This window comes from Maylandia zebra, linkage group LG10, assembly GCF_041146795.1.
Source record: "Maylandia zebra isolate NMK-2024a linkage group LG10, Mzebra_GT3a, whole genome shotgun sequence".
In the NCBI taxonomy this organism is placed as follows: Eukaryota; Metazoa; Chordata; class Actinopteri; order Cichliformes; family Cichlidae; genus Maylandia; species Maylandia zebra.
This window is the reverse complement of record NC_135176.1, coordinates 23300528-23319052: the sequence shown is the minus strand read 5'-3', so window position 1 is coordinate 23319052 and position 18525 is coordinate 23300528. Positions and strand designations below refer to the sequence as shown.

General features: G+C 41.3%; 1 protein-coding gene across 4 annotated transcripts in view; it reads right to left on the bottom strand.

Moving 5' to 3' along the window:
* Positions 1 to 1559: 1559 nt before the first annotated feature.
* The window catches only part of fnip1 (folliculin interacting protein 1), a 40775-nt gene continuing 23809 nt past the window's right edge, over positions 1560 to 18525 (bottom strand). For all 4 annotated transcript variants that reach the window (XM_004561751.4, XM_004561752.4, XM_012922029.5 and 1 more), the window contains 10 exons: positions 17559 to 17694; positions 16048 to 16249; positions 15589 to 15674; positions 9571 to 9717; positions 7608 to 7777; positions 5079 to 6786; positions 4779 to 4944; positions 4225 to 4425; positions 3975 to 4090; positions 1560 to 3730 (listed from right to left, as the gene is read on the bottom strand). In XM_004561751.4, coding sequence (XP_004561808.3) covers positions 3652 to 3730; positions 3975 to 4090; positions 4225 to 4425; positions 4779 to 4944; positions 5079 to 6786; positions 7608 to 7777; positions 9571 to 9717; positions 15589 to 15674; positions 16048 to 16249; positions 17559 to 17694 — 3011 coding nt within the window. In that variant the 3' untranslated portion in view covers positions 1560 to 3651. The remainder of the gene's footprint in view (positions 3731 to 3974; positions 4091 to 4224; positions 4426 to 4778; positions 4945 to 5078; positions 6787 to 7607; positions 7778 to 9570; positions 9718 to 15588; positions 15675 to 16047; positions 16250 to 17558; positions 17695 to 18525) is intronic.

Genomic DNA, 18525 nt, shown 5'->3' with positions numbered 1-18525 from the left:
ATAACCAGACGTTTGCTGTAAGCTACTAAACATGTCTGATCAAGGTGCAAATTGCTAAGGGGTATTTAACCAAATATTAGCTGGGGTGTATGTGTACTTTAACCATGTGTGGATTTGAAAAAACCCTAAAATGTTTAAAACCTTTTTATTTTAAGTCAGTGTAAAATATTTCTATCATGAGAAAAGAACAGTTCAAAGAAATAATTAAAAAACCCAAAATATGGCATTTAGGCCCGTGAGTGTATGGAAACTTCGAATAACATCATCTATCCACTATCCATACATACCTGTATTGTCTGTCAATACATTACCATACGCTATTTACAAGAAAGACATGCAAATTGTTATACCACAGGGACTTTTCCAAACAACCACAGTCATAAATGAAAATGCAGATAAAAGCTGAAAGCAGTGCAGCAGAAGGGAAGGGTCAGGCTGTGTTTCAGTGTAGGAATTATGAAAGCAGTACTTAAACGCAGCATAGATCCTCCCTCTGCCTTTGGACACATGTGAAGGCAAAGTGCAACCAGAGTTTTGCTCTGCTTGCGGAATATTGAGATTACCCTAACGCGTGTGAACGCAACACCTGACTCCAGGGATTATATTGAAGTCGATTTTTGCCACCTGAAGAATACAAATGGCATTGCAAAGTATATTATAGTTAGATGATGTTTCTCAGAATTTGGAGTTGGTGTGTTATAATTATGGATTCCTACCTCACAATTATGACTTATTGACTTTTCCAGGTGGCAAAAATCAGTTTTCTTCAGCTCCTTTTGTCCTTATATTTCATAATTAAACCCGTGCCCTTAGAGAATGAGCTGCAGAGCCGAGTTAGATCCAATAAACCACTCCTTTAATGTGCACATGCCTCGACTTCTGATTCTTGTTACCCTGTGTTAATAAATTACCATTCACATAAGGCAGCAGTGTTGCTACTGTGGGGAAACATAGCTTCCACCAGTGTATTTGCTTTGAGTCAGGACACTCCTTCATTTATTGCATAACTGCAGTGTGTGCGTACGTGCTCTGTTCATTTAACCTCGTGCACTGAGAGGGCTGGGTGGAGTGGCAGACAGCTTCAGGGTGGGAAATTCAAAGGTGGGTACAACGTGTAAGCCAGATGGTGACTGCTGACAGCCAAACTTAACAAAAGTGCTGTTGTTGTAGAGTCTGCCCTGATTTAGATCCACTGTCTGTGTAAGACAAACAGACCCAAAAAAACCAACCCCCAAAAAAATGACGCATAATTTGTATTGCTCATATGATAAGAAAGAGAAAATGAAAGACGGCTTTCCTTAAAAGCTAAAACCAGTTTACACATAATTATGCAGTCATGGAATAGTTTATTATGTAGTGTTTGTGGGGAATGAGAGAAGAAACCACAATATAAGGATGTGATGAAACGTAAAGCTGGAGCTGCGCCAGTGACTCAAAGGCTTGTGGTTTGACAGAAAGCCACTTTGTAATGTCTTGTAAACCAACCAAAAACACGGGGTCATGTCAACTAACTGTCCGTTAAATTCGGAGACAGAAAAACTTTCCCAGAGAGGCACGGAAATTTTCATCATCAGCATCTTTATTGCACAACGTTCCCATAAAATTGGGAAAAGAATAAATTCGAGGAGACAATTTTTTAAAAGACATTCTGTACAAATACATGGAAATAAACTTGAATATGTACAGTTTACACAAACCGTTACACTTAAACACAGGCAACTAAATAATTTATCCATATACAAAGAGGGAAAAGGAGATATAAATCCATACCCTTTAAACATAATGGCTGGTTTGTACAAAAAAAAAAAAAAAAAAGAAAAAAAAAGTAGGCTGATATAGCGGAGTATCTTCAAATACAGTAACAAGCATATTTGTATATATCAATTATAACAGCAAAAACGAGCTCTCCAGAAGCCTGCGATACATTTATGCCACTTTTCCGTTAAGACTTGGGTTATACCCAGGGTGCGATTTGGGCTGAACAAACACACACACACACACACACACACACACACACACACTGTGGAATTCCCAGGGTTAGAGTGCTGCTTTCAGAGAATGCAGTTAGACTGCGCTTCCATTAACAAGCTCAAACAATATTTTCATCTTAGAGATTTGCAGAAGTTCAAAAATTGTCCCACTGCCTCCAAGGTGCTGGATAAAAAGTACGCTATAGTTAGAAAATATGTGAAGCTCTCTCTGATTCGGGCAGTTTGTGAACATGTTAACATTTTCCCATCAATTCAAGATTTATTTATTAAAAAAAAAAAAAAAAAAGTGTCCCAGATTCCACAAAATCTAAGCCTGCATTTTTACTCTCAACAAATCGCACCCTGCTTGTACTGCATAACAACCAAAATCTGTCAATGCCAAGAAAACAAAAGGAAAACGTGTCCTACTATAGTTTTGTATTTTGTGAGTCTAACTGTAATAGAAACAAGCTTGAGAATAGTGTCAGCTGACATATACATATCCACTATAAGGCCTACTGTGTTCCTCTATTCCTCTCATTGCAGCAAACATCAACGCCGTAAACATCGTATAAAGGTCGCAAAGCTATAAAAGTGTGAAAATATTTCAGCATTTTTTCTTTTTTGGTTGTAAAATAGATGTAGATAATGCATGGTTTAGCTTTTCCACAGTATAAAGGGACCCCATTTAATCACATTCTGACGCAAAAATAAGTTTCTTCCTTTTTTGTGTGAATCAATCATCTTAAGGAATTACACAGCCTTTCCCTTTTTTTTTTTAAATTTTATGAGAACACAGCATAGAGTCTGCACAGTTGACATTCCTATGATTAAAATAGCTTAGAAAGTACCTCAGGGTTTTCTATGGGGCGGCTGTACATGGTTAGCCACATGCCCATATGAAGATCTGAGGTAGTGCTGTACCTGTGATAAGAATGTCATAGCCACTTAATTCGCCATTTCAAAACAAGTTTGCAAAAACAAAACAAAAAGTCAGGTGGGCACTGCAGTTTGACAAAAAGCAAAATCTTTTGATCTAACTCAGGGAAATTTGGCCTGTAAACAAAGTCCTGACGATAAACAAAAAGACTTAATTGGCATGAGATTGATAAAGTTCTCTTCCAAGTGATATTTACCTCAAAGGAAAGTTTAAAATCATCCGCCTGCTTCATTTAAACATGTTATTCATCACTTCGTATGACCAGGTTTAAGATTGTACAGGGGGGGAGAAAGCAGATGAAGAAACAAATCCATTGTTATTACACTATAGACACCCTTAGATTTTCATTTTCAGCTGAAAAATAAAATTAAAGTCTTTGGCTTTTGTGTCCTAAAATGAAAGAGTCCTATTTAAAAACATTCAAACAACGACAGGAGAAGGTCATCTCAGGGATGTTTCCATTCATCCGCAGTGCCTCGCTCCATCTCTGGGTCTGTGGTCTCCAACTCCACCCTGTGGTTCAACGTCATCATTGCTCTGAAATAGCAGCAATGAGTTTAAGCGTCAGCTCTGGCTGTGGTCCATAAAGACCTGTGCCACACAGACACGCGGGTCAGGAAACCATGTAGAGAGTCAGCAGCAGAGCGTGGACGGCCCGTTTCTGGGGCCGGGTGGCACCGCACAGCTCTGACCGACCTCCCCAGGAAGCGAACTGTTGGAGACCTCAGTGCCAGTACTGTTTCATAGTAAGATCTGGGCAACATAGGGGGAGTGAGTGCTGGCCACGGCAGCTAGCAAGGGGAGGTCGCTGGACTCGATTCTGCAAAGATACCAAATAAAATAATAAATAAAAGTTAGATTAAAGGTTTACACTGTTGTTCACCTGGGAAATTTATTCAAGACCTGTATTTTTTTTTTTTTTTTTTTTTTTTTTTAAGATTGGAGTATCCAAGTCACTAGCTGTAATGATGAAAACAACTGTCTGAAATGGGTGCAGATGAACCTTTACACAGACAAACTTTAACATTTCAAAGTCGGAATAAGAAAAAAGGTAAAGGGCTTACCCTAAAACCATGCCCAGTTCTTTCACGTGGACTCTGGTCTGGCCCTTCAAATACTCAGCAAGCATCTTGCTCTTAAAGTAGATCTCCTGCAGACGGTCCTCAAGGTGCATTATACACTGAAGAGGAGAGGAACAACACATGGAGCATGACTTATAAGCAATAATATAAGTGCTATTTACTGTATACACACAAATTATTAGGGGTCAACATGATCTTGACTCTAAAGCAGAAAGATGAAGACTTAGCGTACAAAGTTGGGGGACACGTTGAGTTTGTAAAGCTGGTTAGTAGACTGCAATAAGCTGGACACCAGGTTGGACACCAGGACCTCCTTCCCCAGCTTGCTGACATCGGTGGCTCGTCTCTGACTGCTCGCCACCTGCACTGTCCACTTGTCTGTGTCTGCTATAATGCAGACGGCCTCGGCTATGGGCTCATCCAATACTGGATGCTACAGGAGGATAAGGATGGCCATTTAAACCAATGAAATACACATAGAAAGCACAAAAAGCACGAATATCCATAACGTGACCCAGTCTTCTATTTTATTACTTCTCAAACATGCATAAGTCAACTCCATTTTTTTCTTAATTTCTTAGTGACTTCCTGCTGGATTTAATTGTGTGCTTAGAATCATTTTCCAGCTGAAAAGTAGAGTTCAAGTTTAACTACTGGCATGATCTCAGGCTGCCCACTCCCTGATGCTGCAAAGCCTCCTTTTTGGGTATGACACCACCATTGAGCTTTTTGTTTATGCAGGGAAAACGTGTGGCTCCTTAAAGAGTAAGTCCTTCCAGTCTTTACCTGAACTGCATGGGTTAATTCAGTCATGAGGTTCTGCCGTAGCTTCTCGTCACTGGGCATCCCATGCAGTACAAAGTCTGGCACATAGGTGGGGCAGTAGCCTCCAAAGAGAGACCGGCCAAAATTAGCAATGCTTGGCTTAGAGTAGTTCTCCACCAGCTTTGACCTGTCGATGAAACATGACATGAGAAATTTGTTTATTTTATCTCACATTTTGTGGATAGTTTTAGTTTTTATTTCTCAACAACTAATCAGCTATTGCTGAAAACAAAAACACGTTTTTGAGCAAGTTCTACTCACCCGGGAAAGGGCACCAGAACTTCCTCCTGCCAGTCCTCAGTCTCTTCACTCTCACTGTCTCCCAGCGCACTGTCTGAGCTCTCATTGCGTGGTATTTCCCAGTCGTTGATGGGCGCTGATTTGTGCTTTTGGTCCTCTTTGCTGTTACTCCTTGCATCCTGGGGAACGGGGACTGATAACACAAGATCTTTGTCCTGCTCAGCAGGACAGCCCCTGCAGACGCAGATGTCAGAAGAGTCTGTAGATTCACACCTGCACCTCCTCTCCATATCCAACAACCTCTCTCCCTTCCTGCATGACTGCATCTCTCCACTACCTGGACCTAAACAAAGGCCCAAACCCTGCACCCTGGCCTTGCTGTGAAAGCCAAGATCCCCTAGTTCATGATACCGAGAAGCCGCTGAAAAGTCCACCGAGTCCTTGTTCCTACTGGCTTCATGTTGTTTGGCAACATTATCTATAGTCCTAGTTTCCCCAGGGTTGAAATAATCATCAAAATCATCCCTACAGTTCAGGTCCCACTGGGAGATCTTGCTCTGTACCCGCTGCAGGGTGGAAACTGCCTTGGTCTGTTTGGTTTGGTCCTCTGACATTCTGGTGCAGCTGGTCTTTAGCTCGGCTCCCATCTGCAGCTGCTGCGGTTGCTGCTGATAATGCTGTCCTCGTTGATGCTGTGATGGCTGCTGCAGCTGCAGCATGTGTTTCTTGTAGTCCTCCTCCACCTTCCTTCCGCGGCTCTCTGTGTCTGATTCAGGAGACAAGGAGTCTCCAATGAGAAAAGTCACTTTTGTTGTTGGCTCTTCGTCTTCTGGCAGAGTCAAAGCCATGGGCCCTATCACAGAGTTTCCCGGTATCACTGATACTCCAGCAATCAGGTTCTTATCTGGAGGCTTCTTCTCCAAATGCATCCCCAACGGCCGAGCAGGGAGCACTTTAGTGGTCTGGTTTCCAGATGCTGCATTAATTAAAGCATCTAACCCACAGTTTTTTACTTCTGTGGGAACAGGTAAGGATGGATCTGATCCAAGGGTTGTGGGGATGGATTGATCAATAGGTTTCAGGTCACCCTTGGTCTCTGTATCCAGCACACAGACCTGCTCCCTGGTGGAAGCCAAGCCGACGTGCAGCACCGTCTCCACTCGAGCCTCTGTGAACAGTCGGCTGCTAGACTCCTTGCACACATCCTTAGCTTCTGCCACCTCTGCAATCCTGTTAATGGGAATTGTGCCCTGGCCGTGTCCTGCCTGAAGCACACTGCTCCTCGATCCCTGGCTCTCGCTGCTGTCTTCCTCATCCTCATCCTCCTCCTCTTCCTCGTTGGGTGGCTCTCCAGCACTGTGCTCCACTTCATTGTCTGTGAATGTGCTGCTCTGCAGGCTGTTGTCTGAAGGGTAGATGCTGTCTTCTGTCTCAGTCTGCTGACTGTGGGCCCCTTGGGATAGGTAGTCTCCGCTGGGTTTGTGGACGGTAACCAAGACATAATCAGACTCCTCCACCTCGCCCTTTCTAAGGGAGGTAGTTATAAGGGAGCCGGGCATGACAATGGCCTCGTCCTCAGCACTGTCCAGCATGTGCGTCTCCAGCAGCTCAGAACAGCGAATGAAGTAGGTAAGGACATAAAGGAGTCTCTGGACAAGCTCCTGTCTGCGGCCAACTACTACAGTCTTTGACAGCCGAACTGGGGAGCCAATAGCCCCATACAGGTCCCCTACAAAAAGATAAAAGAACAGTCATTTTTACAAATATGTTAATTAATTCCATATTTTCTTGGCTTTATAATTTTACGTTGTTTCCCTAATCTCAGACAGGAAATGTATATTTTGAATACAAGTTTTATTGGAGAGTAAAAAATATCATATTTTCTTCTTTATTGTTTACTTAAACACCCATAACCAAGTACAGTATTGTTGGTGTGTATCTCTTTCACGCTTCTCTTTACATATGACTGTTTGCAGCTCTCAGCTGTTAACACTAGGTGTCAGTGTTAACTCACTTTCTAATTACATTCCATGTCACATGAGTAAAAATGAGGACTCATTAAGACTTCCCTTTAAAATTTATTATAGGATTTTACATAATAGCCAACTACTAATAAATCTCAGTACTTCAATTAGTTCAACTTCTGTAAAACAACGCAGTGCTTTTCACATGAATCAGGGAGAGTTTAACAGTGTACCCAGTTTTCACTTCAAGTTATTACAATTTTAAACAGTATTTATATTACACATGCAATGTGGACTGGAATGACCGCTGCTTCTGAGATGACTTAAAAGACAATGTCTGCATTACACCTCTTAGGATGATGCACAGACATCTAGCTTACTCAGATTTAAAGCTGCAGGTAGCGAACATAGTCTAGTCATAACTTGTCTTCAAGTTGTAATGATTAACAATGGCAACAATGTTCCAGTGAAAATAAAGAGCAAACACAGGTGTTACGTTTTACTTTCACTCCACCCAGGTGCTTTAACAACAAGCAAAGGCACATCTGGGTCTCTCTGCCTGTGTGTTTGTCTTTGACCGTCTCACCTAGCTGTGCCCAGAGAGGATTGTAGGGATGCGTCTTTGCCAGCATGTCGACGCTCTGGGAGGAGTGCTTTTCAAGGAAGATCTTGATTGGAGGCTGCCCATTTGGCATGACGGTGGGCACCCAAGCCAGATGATTGGTCAGAATCGCTGTCAATAATGCGGGAAGGAATCTAAGGGGGGGGGGAATAAATCAAGAGGGAATCAGTGCATGATCACGATCCATCCATTTTCTTCCACTTATCCAATTCAGGGTTGTGGGGGCAGTTTCCATAGGGCGGGAGGCAGGGTAACACAAAGAGACAAAATCATTCACACTCAAATGCACATCTACGGGCAATTTAGATGTCCTACTTAACCTAATCCTACTGCGTGTTTTTGGACTGTGGGAAGAAGCCAGACTACCCAGAGAGAACCCACGCAGACACTAGGAGAACATTTAAACTCAACACATTTAACCTTCTTGTTGTGAGGCAATAGCGCTAACCACCATGCTGCCATGCTATGGGCACAGCTTACGACCATATCGCCCTGATCACCCTCGATGATTACCATCTGTCCAGAAATTGCCTTTCTCTCTCTCTCTCTCTCTCAGTCTCTCTCCTGACCTACTTCAGTAAGGTCAAATGTGCTGTCATTACTTGGAAAACCTTGGTCATTTCTTTCTTGTTGAACTGGACACCACAAACACAAATCCTTAGTTTGAAACAGACGCAGCTGTACACATTAAGCGAAACACCCATACACACACACACTCCATGAGCATGATTCACTTCTCAGTTCTGACCACAAGTGTCTACTTCCCTTCCTGTCTCATGACTCAACTCTGTCATGTTAGCAGAGTTCAATCGCGTGCCGGGACTGCTGGAATTATCAGAACCATCAGTCATGGGAGCACTGATGAGATGGCCTCATAAAAGATGTGATGTGATACAGTAAAAGCACTGGTTCCCAGGGAAACATGACGCTTCACTCAAGAGTCAACAGCACTTAGAGGTAGTTGCAGTAGTGGTGGAAACACTGACTTCAGCTAAGTGGTGATGCTGATACAGAAACTGGTTACTTAGGGGGGAAAAAACTGTCTATTTAAGTTCAGTGAGCATGCTGGAAATTAGAGAACACGAGAAAAGTCCCAAATGTCTTAAAATCCATGGCTCATGTAGTACAGTAATGATAATCTGCCTTTATCTATGTTCTCTCATTGGTCTAATTTGTATAAATGACTGAATGTAAAAAATATACGAAAAAGTAAAATATAGTTTGGTTTTCAACAAAATCAGTGAAGTTGTAGATTTTGATATGGAGTTTATAGAAGATAAAATGACAAATTAATTAAAAAAAAAATACAGAAAAAGTTACAATTAAAAAAACAAAAACTCTCAAGCACAGTTTTAATATTTTCAACTGTGTGAACACTTCCACTGTGGTGTTACTCTAATTAAGATCTGATAAAACATTTTAAGGCATTTTTACCACCTTACTAAACATTATGCAACACCTCAGTTCAGTGCAGTGAATGATGCTTTAATTAACTCTGCTGAATATGGGTGCTATGTTCAATAAAAGCGCTGCAACCAATTCATACGTGCACAATTAGCAGTGGTTTGACATGGCTTTGTAATAGCAACAATAAGCAATTAGAGACTGGCAGGGATCTTCTCATTCACAGCACTTTTTAAAACGGACAAATAGATGCAAAGAGGGTGTCAGTGTCTGTGTGTGCAATTAAACATAACAAAGGAGTATGAGGGAGAGAGAATGAATAGTTAAGTGTGTGTGGAAATCTGCATGTTCCCCATTTCTGTTGCTAAGAAAAGAAAGATGCGACATGTATATATATTTTGTGCACCTCGCATCTTTGTCTTAGTCTAGGACACAACATCATGGACTCACTAAATCTGTGTGCCATCTATAGAAATTCCTTGACTAATAGTGAAGTAGGTGGAAGAATAGGGAGACACTCAACTGGTTCTTGGAGGCCTGCTCCATCAGCAGAGAAAGCTCCCTCATGAATTGACCGCAGAGCTGGTTCTTCTCTGATGCTCCAGACATCATAGTCAACCAGACGGGTTCGGCCACTCGGGGCATGGTGTAGAGGTCACAGATGGTCATCCTGGAGATGAGGTACAGCGAGGGAGGGAGCGATGAAAGAGGGGGAGGCCATGGACAGTCCAAATGAAAGGGAACAAGGAGAAAGAGAGAAAACAGACAGAGAGAAAACAGGGACGTTATTGTCTCTTGGGGTAAACAAAAGAGATCTCAGTTCACAGAGCTTCGCTGTCTACACTGAGGCCATAGGAGACCCTTGCTGTATCTGTGTTTGTAACAGTCTGACGACCTTGCGTGCACCCTCTCTCTCCTCCTCACACACACCCAACTTTGTCTCTTGGTCTGTACAGTGTGTGGGTGTATATGCATCTGTATGTGGCTCGGCTGGGGCATTTGTCCATTGAGAAGGACAGGAGTTTCCATGGAGCGTGGGGTGAATTGGTGAGCATGTCTCGGCCAGAGGCCAAGCTTTGACACAGAGGCAGAAGGGAATCTCTGCAGACGTAGGAATGTGGAAAATCAGGAATTTTTAGTCATGGTTAAAATATGGACTGCAGATCATTGCTTTAGGGTTTGAAATAGCAAATCCATTTCCCCCCATATTAAAAGAGCAGTTTTCAGTAGATAAGAAAACAAAAAGTGCTGTCAGTTTCTATCAGGTGATGAGGTGCTCTGTAGAAAGTTTTCTGCTTACTTTAGTTCTGCTGCAAACAAATTACCTGAATCTATAATACAATTGCAATCTTCAGCTAAAACAGCAGCATAGTCAAGGAAACTGAAATGGATTTAACCATCTGCCATCAGCTCGGCTGATCTGTCACAAGGGTTGTAGGTTCTACTGATAAGCAATAAAACCCCGCCCTGATTTCTTGATTTAGTCTTACTGGAAGCTTCGGGACAGCTGTAAACACGGTTAATTCTGCAGTAAACTCACAACCTCTCTGACCTATCATGAACCCGGTGACAGGAGTGACGCAGGCTGTGAGAAAACACAGGTGTCACACAGTGGAAGTGACATTCACTTCAGGTCAAGTATTCTGGTGATCAAGCTATTTTAGGATTGCGTAATTTTCCAAAGAAAACAACTTAGCGCCTCACTGTTTCTAGGTGAATTTAACAGCACTGCCACGCAGATCTATTTTTAAGTAAGATTTTTAATAAATCCATCCCTAAACCCAAGCTCAGAGTGACAAACAGCCACTTTCCTACATGTGGATTTTGACTAATCCTCAACTAAAAGAAAAACTCAGTGAAGACCTCCCAGCTTAATCCATGTCTACAAAACTAAGTTTCAAGAGTTCCTAATGTTAAAATAGAAAGATGCCAAATATTTAGTTGTTATAAACAAAACAAAAAGAGCTAAGTGTTGCTTTAGATGACCCTTTAGTGTTATAGATTTCATTTTAAACTAGTGCTAAACTAGAACATCACAGCGTTAGGTAACAGTCTGACAGATAAAATGTGTGATAATAGCAAGAAGATCAACGATCAATCGGTGAAGCAGAATGAACTTGGAATAAATCAGACACACATCTCCAGATCTCATTATGTCTTCTTGTTTGCAGGGCAGCAAAGATCATCCATCATTTGACTGTGGCATCAAATGAACTAATAATACTTTATTCACTCCTGTATTATAAACGGGTTGACTTTTTCCTGCGGCCTCTCCTAAGCCCCACTTGTTCCCGGTGTCTGGTGTACATTACTGAAAGCCTGCCACTGGAAAGAGGTCTGAGGCCAAGCCGGCACTAGATGAGTGGGGAAATCTAGCTTCAGCCTCCACGCATCAGCTGTTTAGGTGAACATTAAAAGTGCACGGCTGTGATGTGGAATTAAACTGTTGTGTCGGGCTGAGGACCCAGATATAAATTACCTCACTATGGTGAGTGACAGTCCAAGCATTTGCCCTCATTAAGTTGGTTTCATAAGTTGACTTTAAGAGGCATCATAAATACTGTTAGTTAAGCCGTTTATAGAGACTAACATGTTATAAATCCAATAATAAGATTTTTGGTTGTGGGAGTAACCTTTATACAAACAGGGAAAACTCTTTGCCACCATTATTCAGATGCTTAAGGCTAAACTAGAATGGAGGCAGGGTAGACTTTAAGAGCACTGATTGCCCTTTTACTGTCATGTCAGCTCACTTTGTCAATATCATCTATGGAACCAACCTACCGACTTTAAATTTCAGTTTCTGGGGGAGTTTTACCCAAGTGCTTCAAGGGACTTCTTACTTATTTATGTATTTTTTGTTTAGAAAGTTTCAGGGACATACGGCTTTATGTTTGACACTCAATTTCAGTGTCTAAAAAAAACCTTCCCAACTTCACTGTATGTGTGCCCGAATGAGAATTAAGACTCCGGTGTGTTAGGTGTTTTGCTTTGCACAGAAATCCTGTTCGAACTTAACCCGCAAATTCTGGCATAACCCCAATATAGTCTGCTGTGACATTTATGTCCAGATGCTTCTACTAACCTTATCTTTGCCAACATGCAGGGTGTGTGCGCGTGCCCACCCTCCAGCTATGCTGAAGCCACGTCAGCGTCACAGAAAGGCATTTCGTCCAGTTACGTCTTGCAATGTTCCATTAAGTCAAAACCACTTAATGGCAAAAGTGACTACTGTTATATTTAGTCTATATCTGAAGGTGGTTTTGCAGCTATTTAGTGAGTCCAGGGGATCAGCATTCCTCCTCCTGGCACTTGCATATATTTACTATTCTGGTGCTCATGACCAGTTGTCTGAGATAGATAGGGCTGACACTCAGGAGACTTGGGTTGCTGAGGCCGGCTGTCAGCAGGCGTGTGACTGCAGCAATGAGTGGGACGTCAAACAGGGAACTGCGTGCCAGTGTGTATGTGGAGAGTGAAAGTGGTGGCAGAGACAAGCAGGTGGGCACACGCACGCACATTATATAAGTCGAACATTTTACGAGTCACACAATAATGGCAAGCATGTCTCACCCACACACAGACAGACATACCGAACAATCCTACAGGCCAATAATCACAAATTTATGATTTCATAACTCATGTCATCACAAATAAAGACAGAATCCTTCTTGGAACCGATGTTTCTAAAAGGTCTAAAGAAATAATTCTCAACAAAGTATGCAGTGATGCATAATTTGAGATGTAGCTTCTAAAACCGTGATCAAATAAGCCTGCCTAAAATTAGTCAAAGCACCAAAGCAAAGGCCTCCTGTGTGCGCTGCAGTAACAAAGTAACAACTTTGATTTGGTCAAGGCCAAAACAGCAAATGTGCATTTATATGCAAATAAATGCAGATTTCAGTTTACAAATGACCTTTAACCCATTTCCCGCTACATTTGTTGCTCCCAGAACTTTTTTTTTTTCCAAGGAGATTGCATAAACAAAGACTCACAAGGTAAAACTATGACACTCGCTGTTGCAGCCAGTAAATATTAAATGTCACATGTATTTTCAACGCAAGCCACCCTAGCTGGTAAACCCCAGGTCTCACACTCACATTCTCTGCCTGCTTGATGTTGAAAGAGGACCCTAGTAACCCACTAGCTTAACAAACCAAGCTTGGAATGAAAGACGCATATAAAATACTTCTCAGGTAATTAAAGCTGACCAAATGTCGGCACCAGCATAAAAATGGATACCAGTACTTGGTGACCCACTTTGCAAAAGCATCGTGACTTTGCCAACAGCAGCTTTGGATAAAAAAAAAAAAAAAAAAAAAAGTCTGATAAACTATTTTGATATAAATCTGTGTCATCTGATTCCTTGTAAATGTTGAGTCTCTGCAGAATATATAACAATGACTGCCTCTTTTATAGAGTACCTTCCTTCATCAACGCAGCAGTTCCTTGTCTCCTAAACAGAGGAATATATTACCCCTCTTTTTCCATTCCTTCACAGCTACTTTCCTGCAGCCTATCATGCCTACATGGCCTCAATAACAGAAAACAAAATAAGTGGTGCTCAATGCCAGTAAGTTTGACCAAGTCCAGATCTCCTCTGTCAGTATTCATGTAGGGCTGAACCTCGAAGTGGAGCTGGGTCAGTGGCTCTGCAGTTTGCAGCCTCCAAAATAAAATGATTTAAATATGTTTAAATAAGATGGGCCAAGTCCCATGATGTGTAGATGGATGCAAGATTCAGAGCATCCTTTTGCATCCAGTTTTATTTTGTAGAAGTTAGAGCTGGGCGATATGAGATTTTTTCATATCACGATATGTTTTTTTCATTTCAGGCGATAACGATATCTATCACGATATAAGCCAAATAACTATATTTGTAAGATTTAAATGTGCCGTTGCTCACAAGTAAAATGTGAAATAATCAGCAGCTTGTTTTTCAATATTTATTTCCCATAATAAGTTCAACAGGGTAGATGTACTTAAGGAACATGAGACTTTTTCAGATAAATAAAGGCAAATATTGCAAACTACACAAAAGGCAGCCGCTAAAGCGTTTAAGTTTCAAAATAGAACAAATGAAACAGACTAAATTGTCAATTCCACTTAGAAACAAAATATTAATTCTAAAAATAAATCTTAGTTTGTTTTACAGAAGAACAGACAAAACTGACTAACTTTTGTCAATATCAAATAAACTGAGAACTAAAAGGAAATTCTCAATCTCTCCTTGTTGTATAGCTTAGCTTTTCAAACAGTTTTAACAGTTACTTTAGTCTGACAAAAGCCGAATGACGAATTAGCGCTTCCAGTCAGAGACTGAGGCTACGTCCACACGTACACGGGTATTTTTGAAAACGGAGATTTTCCGTTTTCGTTTTAAAAAATAATCCCGTCCACACATAAAGGCAGAAATGAAGGAAAACGCTGTTATGAACATGCCAAAGCAACAGGTGGCGCTAGATTCCTAACCGTGCAGAAATGTTGGCCAATCAGGAGTCTAGAAGCCTCGGTGGGAAAAAGTTAACAAAGCTGCGGCATAGAAGCAGAACCGAGTCGTATGTGTGGAGGGACAGTAACTGTGTGTATATGTAAGCATTTAAACACTGCAGAGAGTAGAATTAACAGTAACAGTATTGTAGAAATTCATTTCACCGAAACAATAACGTGGCGCACAGTGTGACGCATGCACCAGTTTATTGTATTTCCAGACTTGCTTTCGGCGCAATTTACAGTGCACGCTACTCTGTTTTTTGTCAGACTTGAAATAGCCGAAATACCTTCACACTACGGAACTTCTATGGCTCTTCCGTTCGACAATCTCTCCGGCATTGGAACCATCATCGGTTTTCTCTTCGGTCACGCTCGGTTGATTTTTCTAGTCGGCACACTCATTTCCTCCATTATGCGCTGGCTGCTTCCCAAACAAACACACGTGCGGCTTGGCACTTGTGCTGTACGTAGCAAGTCACGCGACGTGACGCTGCGGCTGTGATTGGTTCAGCTCTGCGCTACTGAATTTGGATCGGCTGACCTTTTTTTTTTTTTTTTTTTTTTTTTTTTAAGAGGACAAGAGCGGCGAGGTCTATCGCGATAGCTTAATTTCTCTATCGAGTAAAAGTTATATCGCGATACATATCGTTATCGTTCTATCGCCCAGCTCTAGTAGAAGTTGAAAAAAAGCATCAGTTTCCCAAATACATTGTATATTAATGTATATTAAATGACTGAAACTGATTAAACAGCTGACTTTGGTTAACAGAAAGAGCCTACAGTGTCAATGCAACCATTTTGTTTTAAGAAAGCTATGAGCACTTGTATACATTGTTTTTGTCACTCAAAGTTATTACTAGGGTTTATGCTTAAGTTCTGCCCTGTTATGTAACATCCCTTATTGCATGGATAAACACTTCCTAAAAAAAACCCAGCTTTGTTTTAAGAAGTGTTCAAAACAAAAGCTTGTAATTAAAAAAGTGAGAGAAACTACACTCTGTAAGATCACTTATATATTTAAGTGAGTAAATAGAATATGTTGTCCAACCTGAATTCGTTGAGTCCCTCCACCATTCGGCTGTAAGCCAGAGCCCTCTGGCTGGCATCAGCTGACCGCCGACTCATCTTCATGGCCTTGAGAGCGACACAACACGCATGCACTTTTAGATATTTGGCAACAAAGCTGTCAAACTAAAGAACTTGTAAAGGAGAAGACTGGCTAACACTGGAAATCTACCAGAGCTCTTACAGTGCCAACAACAGACACCAGTAAACAGAACCGCAGATATAAAAAGGCATGACTATTGACCGGTCAATCTGACAGCAGCTCTGCTCATTACAGCAGCAAACAGTGCTGGTTTGTATGTTTTGTTCCATTCATGTCATTGTTAATGCATTAGATTTTGCAGGAAAACTTATCTCTACATCATCATTCAGGGAGGTGGATAGGAACTTAAAACTGCAATAAAAAGTTGGCCTCAAATGAAATTCCATCCCTTTAACTTACCTGCTCAATTGCACTCTTTAGTTTGTTCATGTGGCTTTCAAAGAGTGGAAAGTGAGAGAAGAAGAAATCTTGGAAGCGGCTGTTTTCCTCAGCATTGGGGGACAGCGTGAAGATGACACCTATGGCTATCTTCTTCTTCCGAATCACACCCAGACTTGGACCGCCGCTTTCATCCGACATGTTGAAGCTCTCCTCCACCGACCTAAGGAGGATAGGATTCGCATGGAGTCAACTTTACAGCAAGGCTAGAGGAGGAAATGTGTATATAACACTTCGCCTTGTGAATCCAAATCCAGCTAAATTTGTTACATCTCACCTTGCATAAAACATTCATTCATTACTGGCAAACCCCCCCCCCCCCCCCCCCCCCCCCAAAAAAAAACCAAACAAAAACAAACCCCAACCCATCAACATTTCTTTATATTTACTTATATTTTGTAATATTTAATGACTTCAGAGTGAGTAAATTATGTGTTTAGGAGGTTAGAGATTATTCAGTTCAGATTAACTGAAAAGTTAATGTTAACAATCCCTACAGGTGCCCCAAGTTTTACTGATTATTTACAACCCTGTGTCTGTACAAAGGTAGTGCTGGAGCAAAGTGTTTTAACTATATACTCTTATGCATCATTAGTACAGTATAGGTAATTCTATATACTGCCACCAAAAAGGAGGAAAAAAACTTGGAAAACACAAAGAGACTTGGTGGTCCGGGTGAACCAGAGCACAACCAGAGGCTGACAGCTACTTTGATTGCAGCAGACCAATACTGCATCCCGTCTAGTCACAGTGTTGTTACTAACAGCAGCAGTGTGTGCGCGTTTTTCCCAGCTGCCTGCTGGATTCGGAGGAAGTCCTAGTAGGATAAACTTTACAAAAGCCAGACAGGGGCCCTGAATAGGGGTGAAAGACCACTGGGCGCTTGTGATTGGGAGGAGAGACTCTGAGTGTGACTTCTGGGAAAGCTGACTTGTGTATCTGGATTAGAGTGAAACCATATCAATCAGCTGGCAAATCAACAAAACAAATAATTTACTAGTAAATAATTAATTCAGAAACCATTTCTGATCATCTTTTTTTCCTTCTAGCTTTTAAGTTTGTTTCTTTTGTTTGTATGTTTTTATAATCGCTAGAATTTTCTGTGGTAATGAATGTAATTATATCCAAGTTGGTCAGAAACATAATTTTGAGCCTTAAACTCTGTGATGGACATTTTCATTTCCTTTAAGTGTTTTATAACTTTACAAATGTTGAAGTGAAATCAAATGAAGTCTCAATTTTTTAAATATGGAGAAGTCATCAGCTGATACCCTAATGTTTTTGTGTACTTGCTTGCATGTCTGGCAAATGGTTTATGTTTGTTTTTCTACTGCAAAACTGCCCTGCTTTATTTTCTGTTGTGTCTTTCCTCATTTACACAGTTTTTATTGACTGGAATATTTATTTTAATTAATATTTGTTTTGTTTTTGTTTTGTTTTTTTAAACAGATGTATGTCTGCATGCATCTCACCATCGGGGGAAGACGCCGTTTTCTAGGCTGGTTGTTTGACTGCGGAGCCATCGGCGCTGGTAACTGGACGCACAGCTGCTGGTCAAGGACGAGCTCGGGGATGGGAAGGGAGTGATCAACAGGCTGCTCAAGGAAGCTACAATGAAAGATAAGGAAAGGAGTAGGGAACAGACAGAGGGAATGGTTGAGACAGAAGAGTAAAAAAGGCACAAATTAGTCAGACAACAAGTGTGTAGAGTACTCAGTTTCAATGAGACATCATACACAAAAACACAGCCAGACAGACTTGAAAACAGTGCTCTCAATCTAAGAGAGAAGGAGAGAAAAAAAAAAGAAAAGAAAACTGGTACACCGAAAACAAACAAATGAATCCTCAAACATTCAATCTTTTTTCTTGGTTTCCACAAACGCAGACTGTAATTACTGAATACCTTTGATATGAGCGCTAATGTCAGCAAGCTTGCTCATAGTCACATGCTGCAGTTGTTTGACAAACTGGCTTTACACCAAGCTTGGCATGATAATGACACTGACACACACACACACACACACTCTCTCTCTACAGGCCTTGATCACAGGGTTATTTACAGCCCTGACAGGACGCACTGATCACTGGTCACATGAACCATTTAGTTGGTGTGTGATATTGTGTGTTTGTTTTAAGAGATAAAGAGAGATAACTGAATGAATGTGTACATCTTGTAAGGAGAAAACTGATAAGAGTGTTGCAGCAGCAAAAAACCCTCTCCAGCCTAACCACAGTACAGAGGTGGAGAAAGTCAAAAAAAGACGCAGAGTTCTTAAATTAGAAAAGCTAGTATCGAGCGACGATATATTTAACTCTCTGCTTAAACATGGGTCTCGTGCTGAATGTACAATTCTCCTCGTACCAGTCATTCCAATAGGACGTGGTGGTGTTTGAAGGGGTGGGGCTAAAGGAGAGCCTGGGAGACAGGGGTCAGTTTCC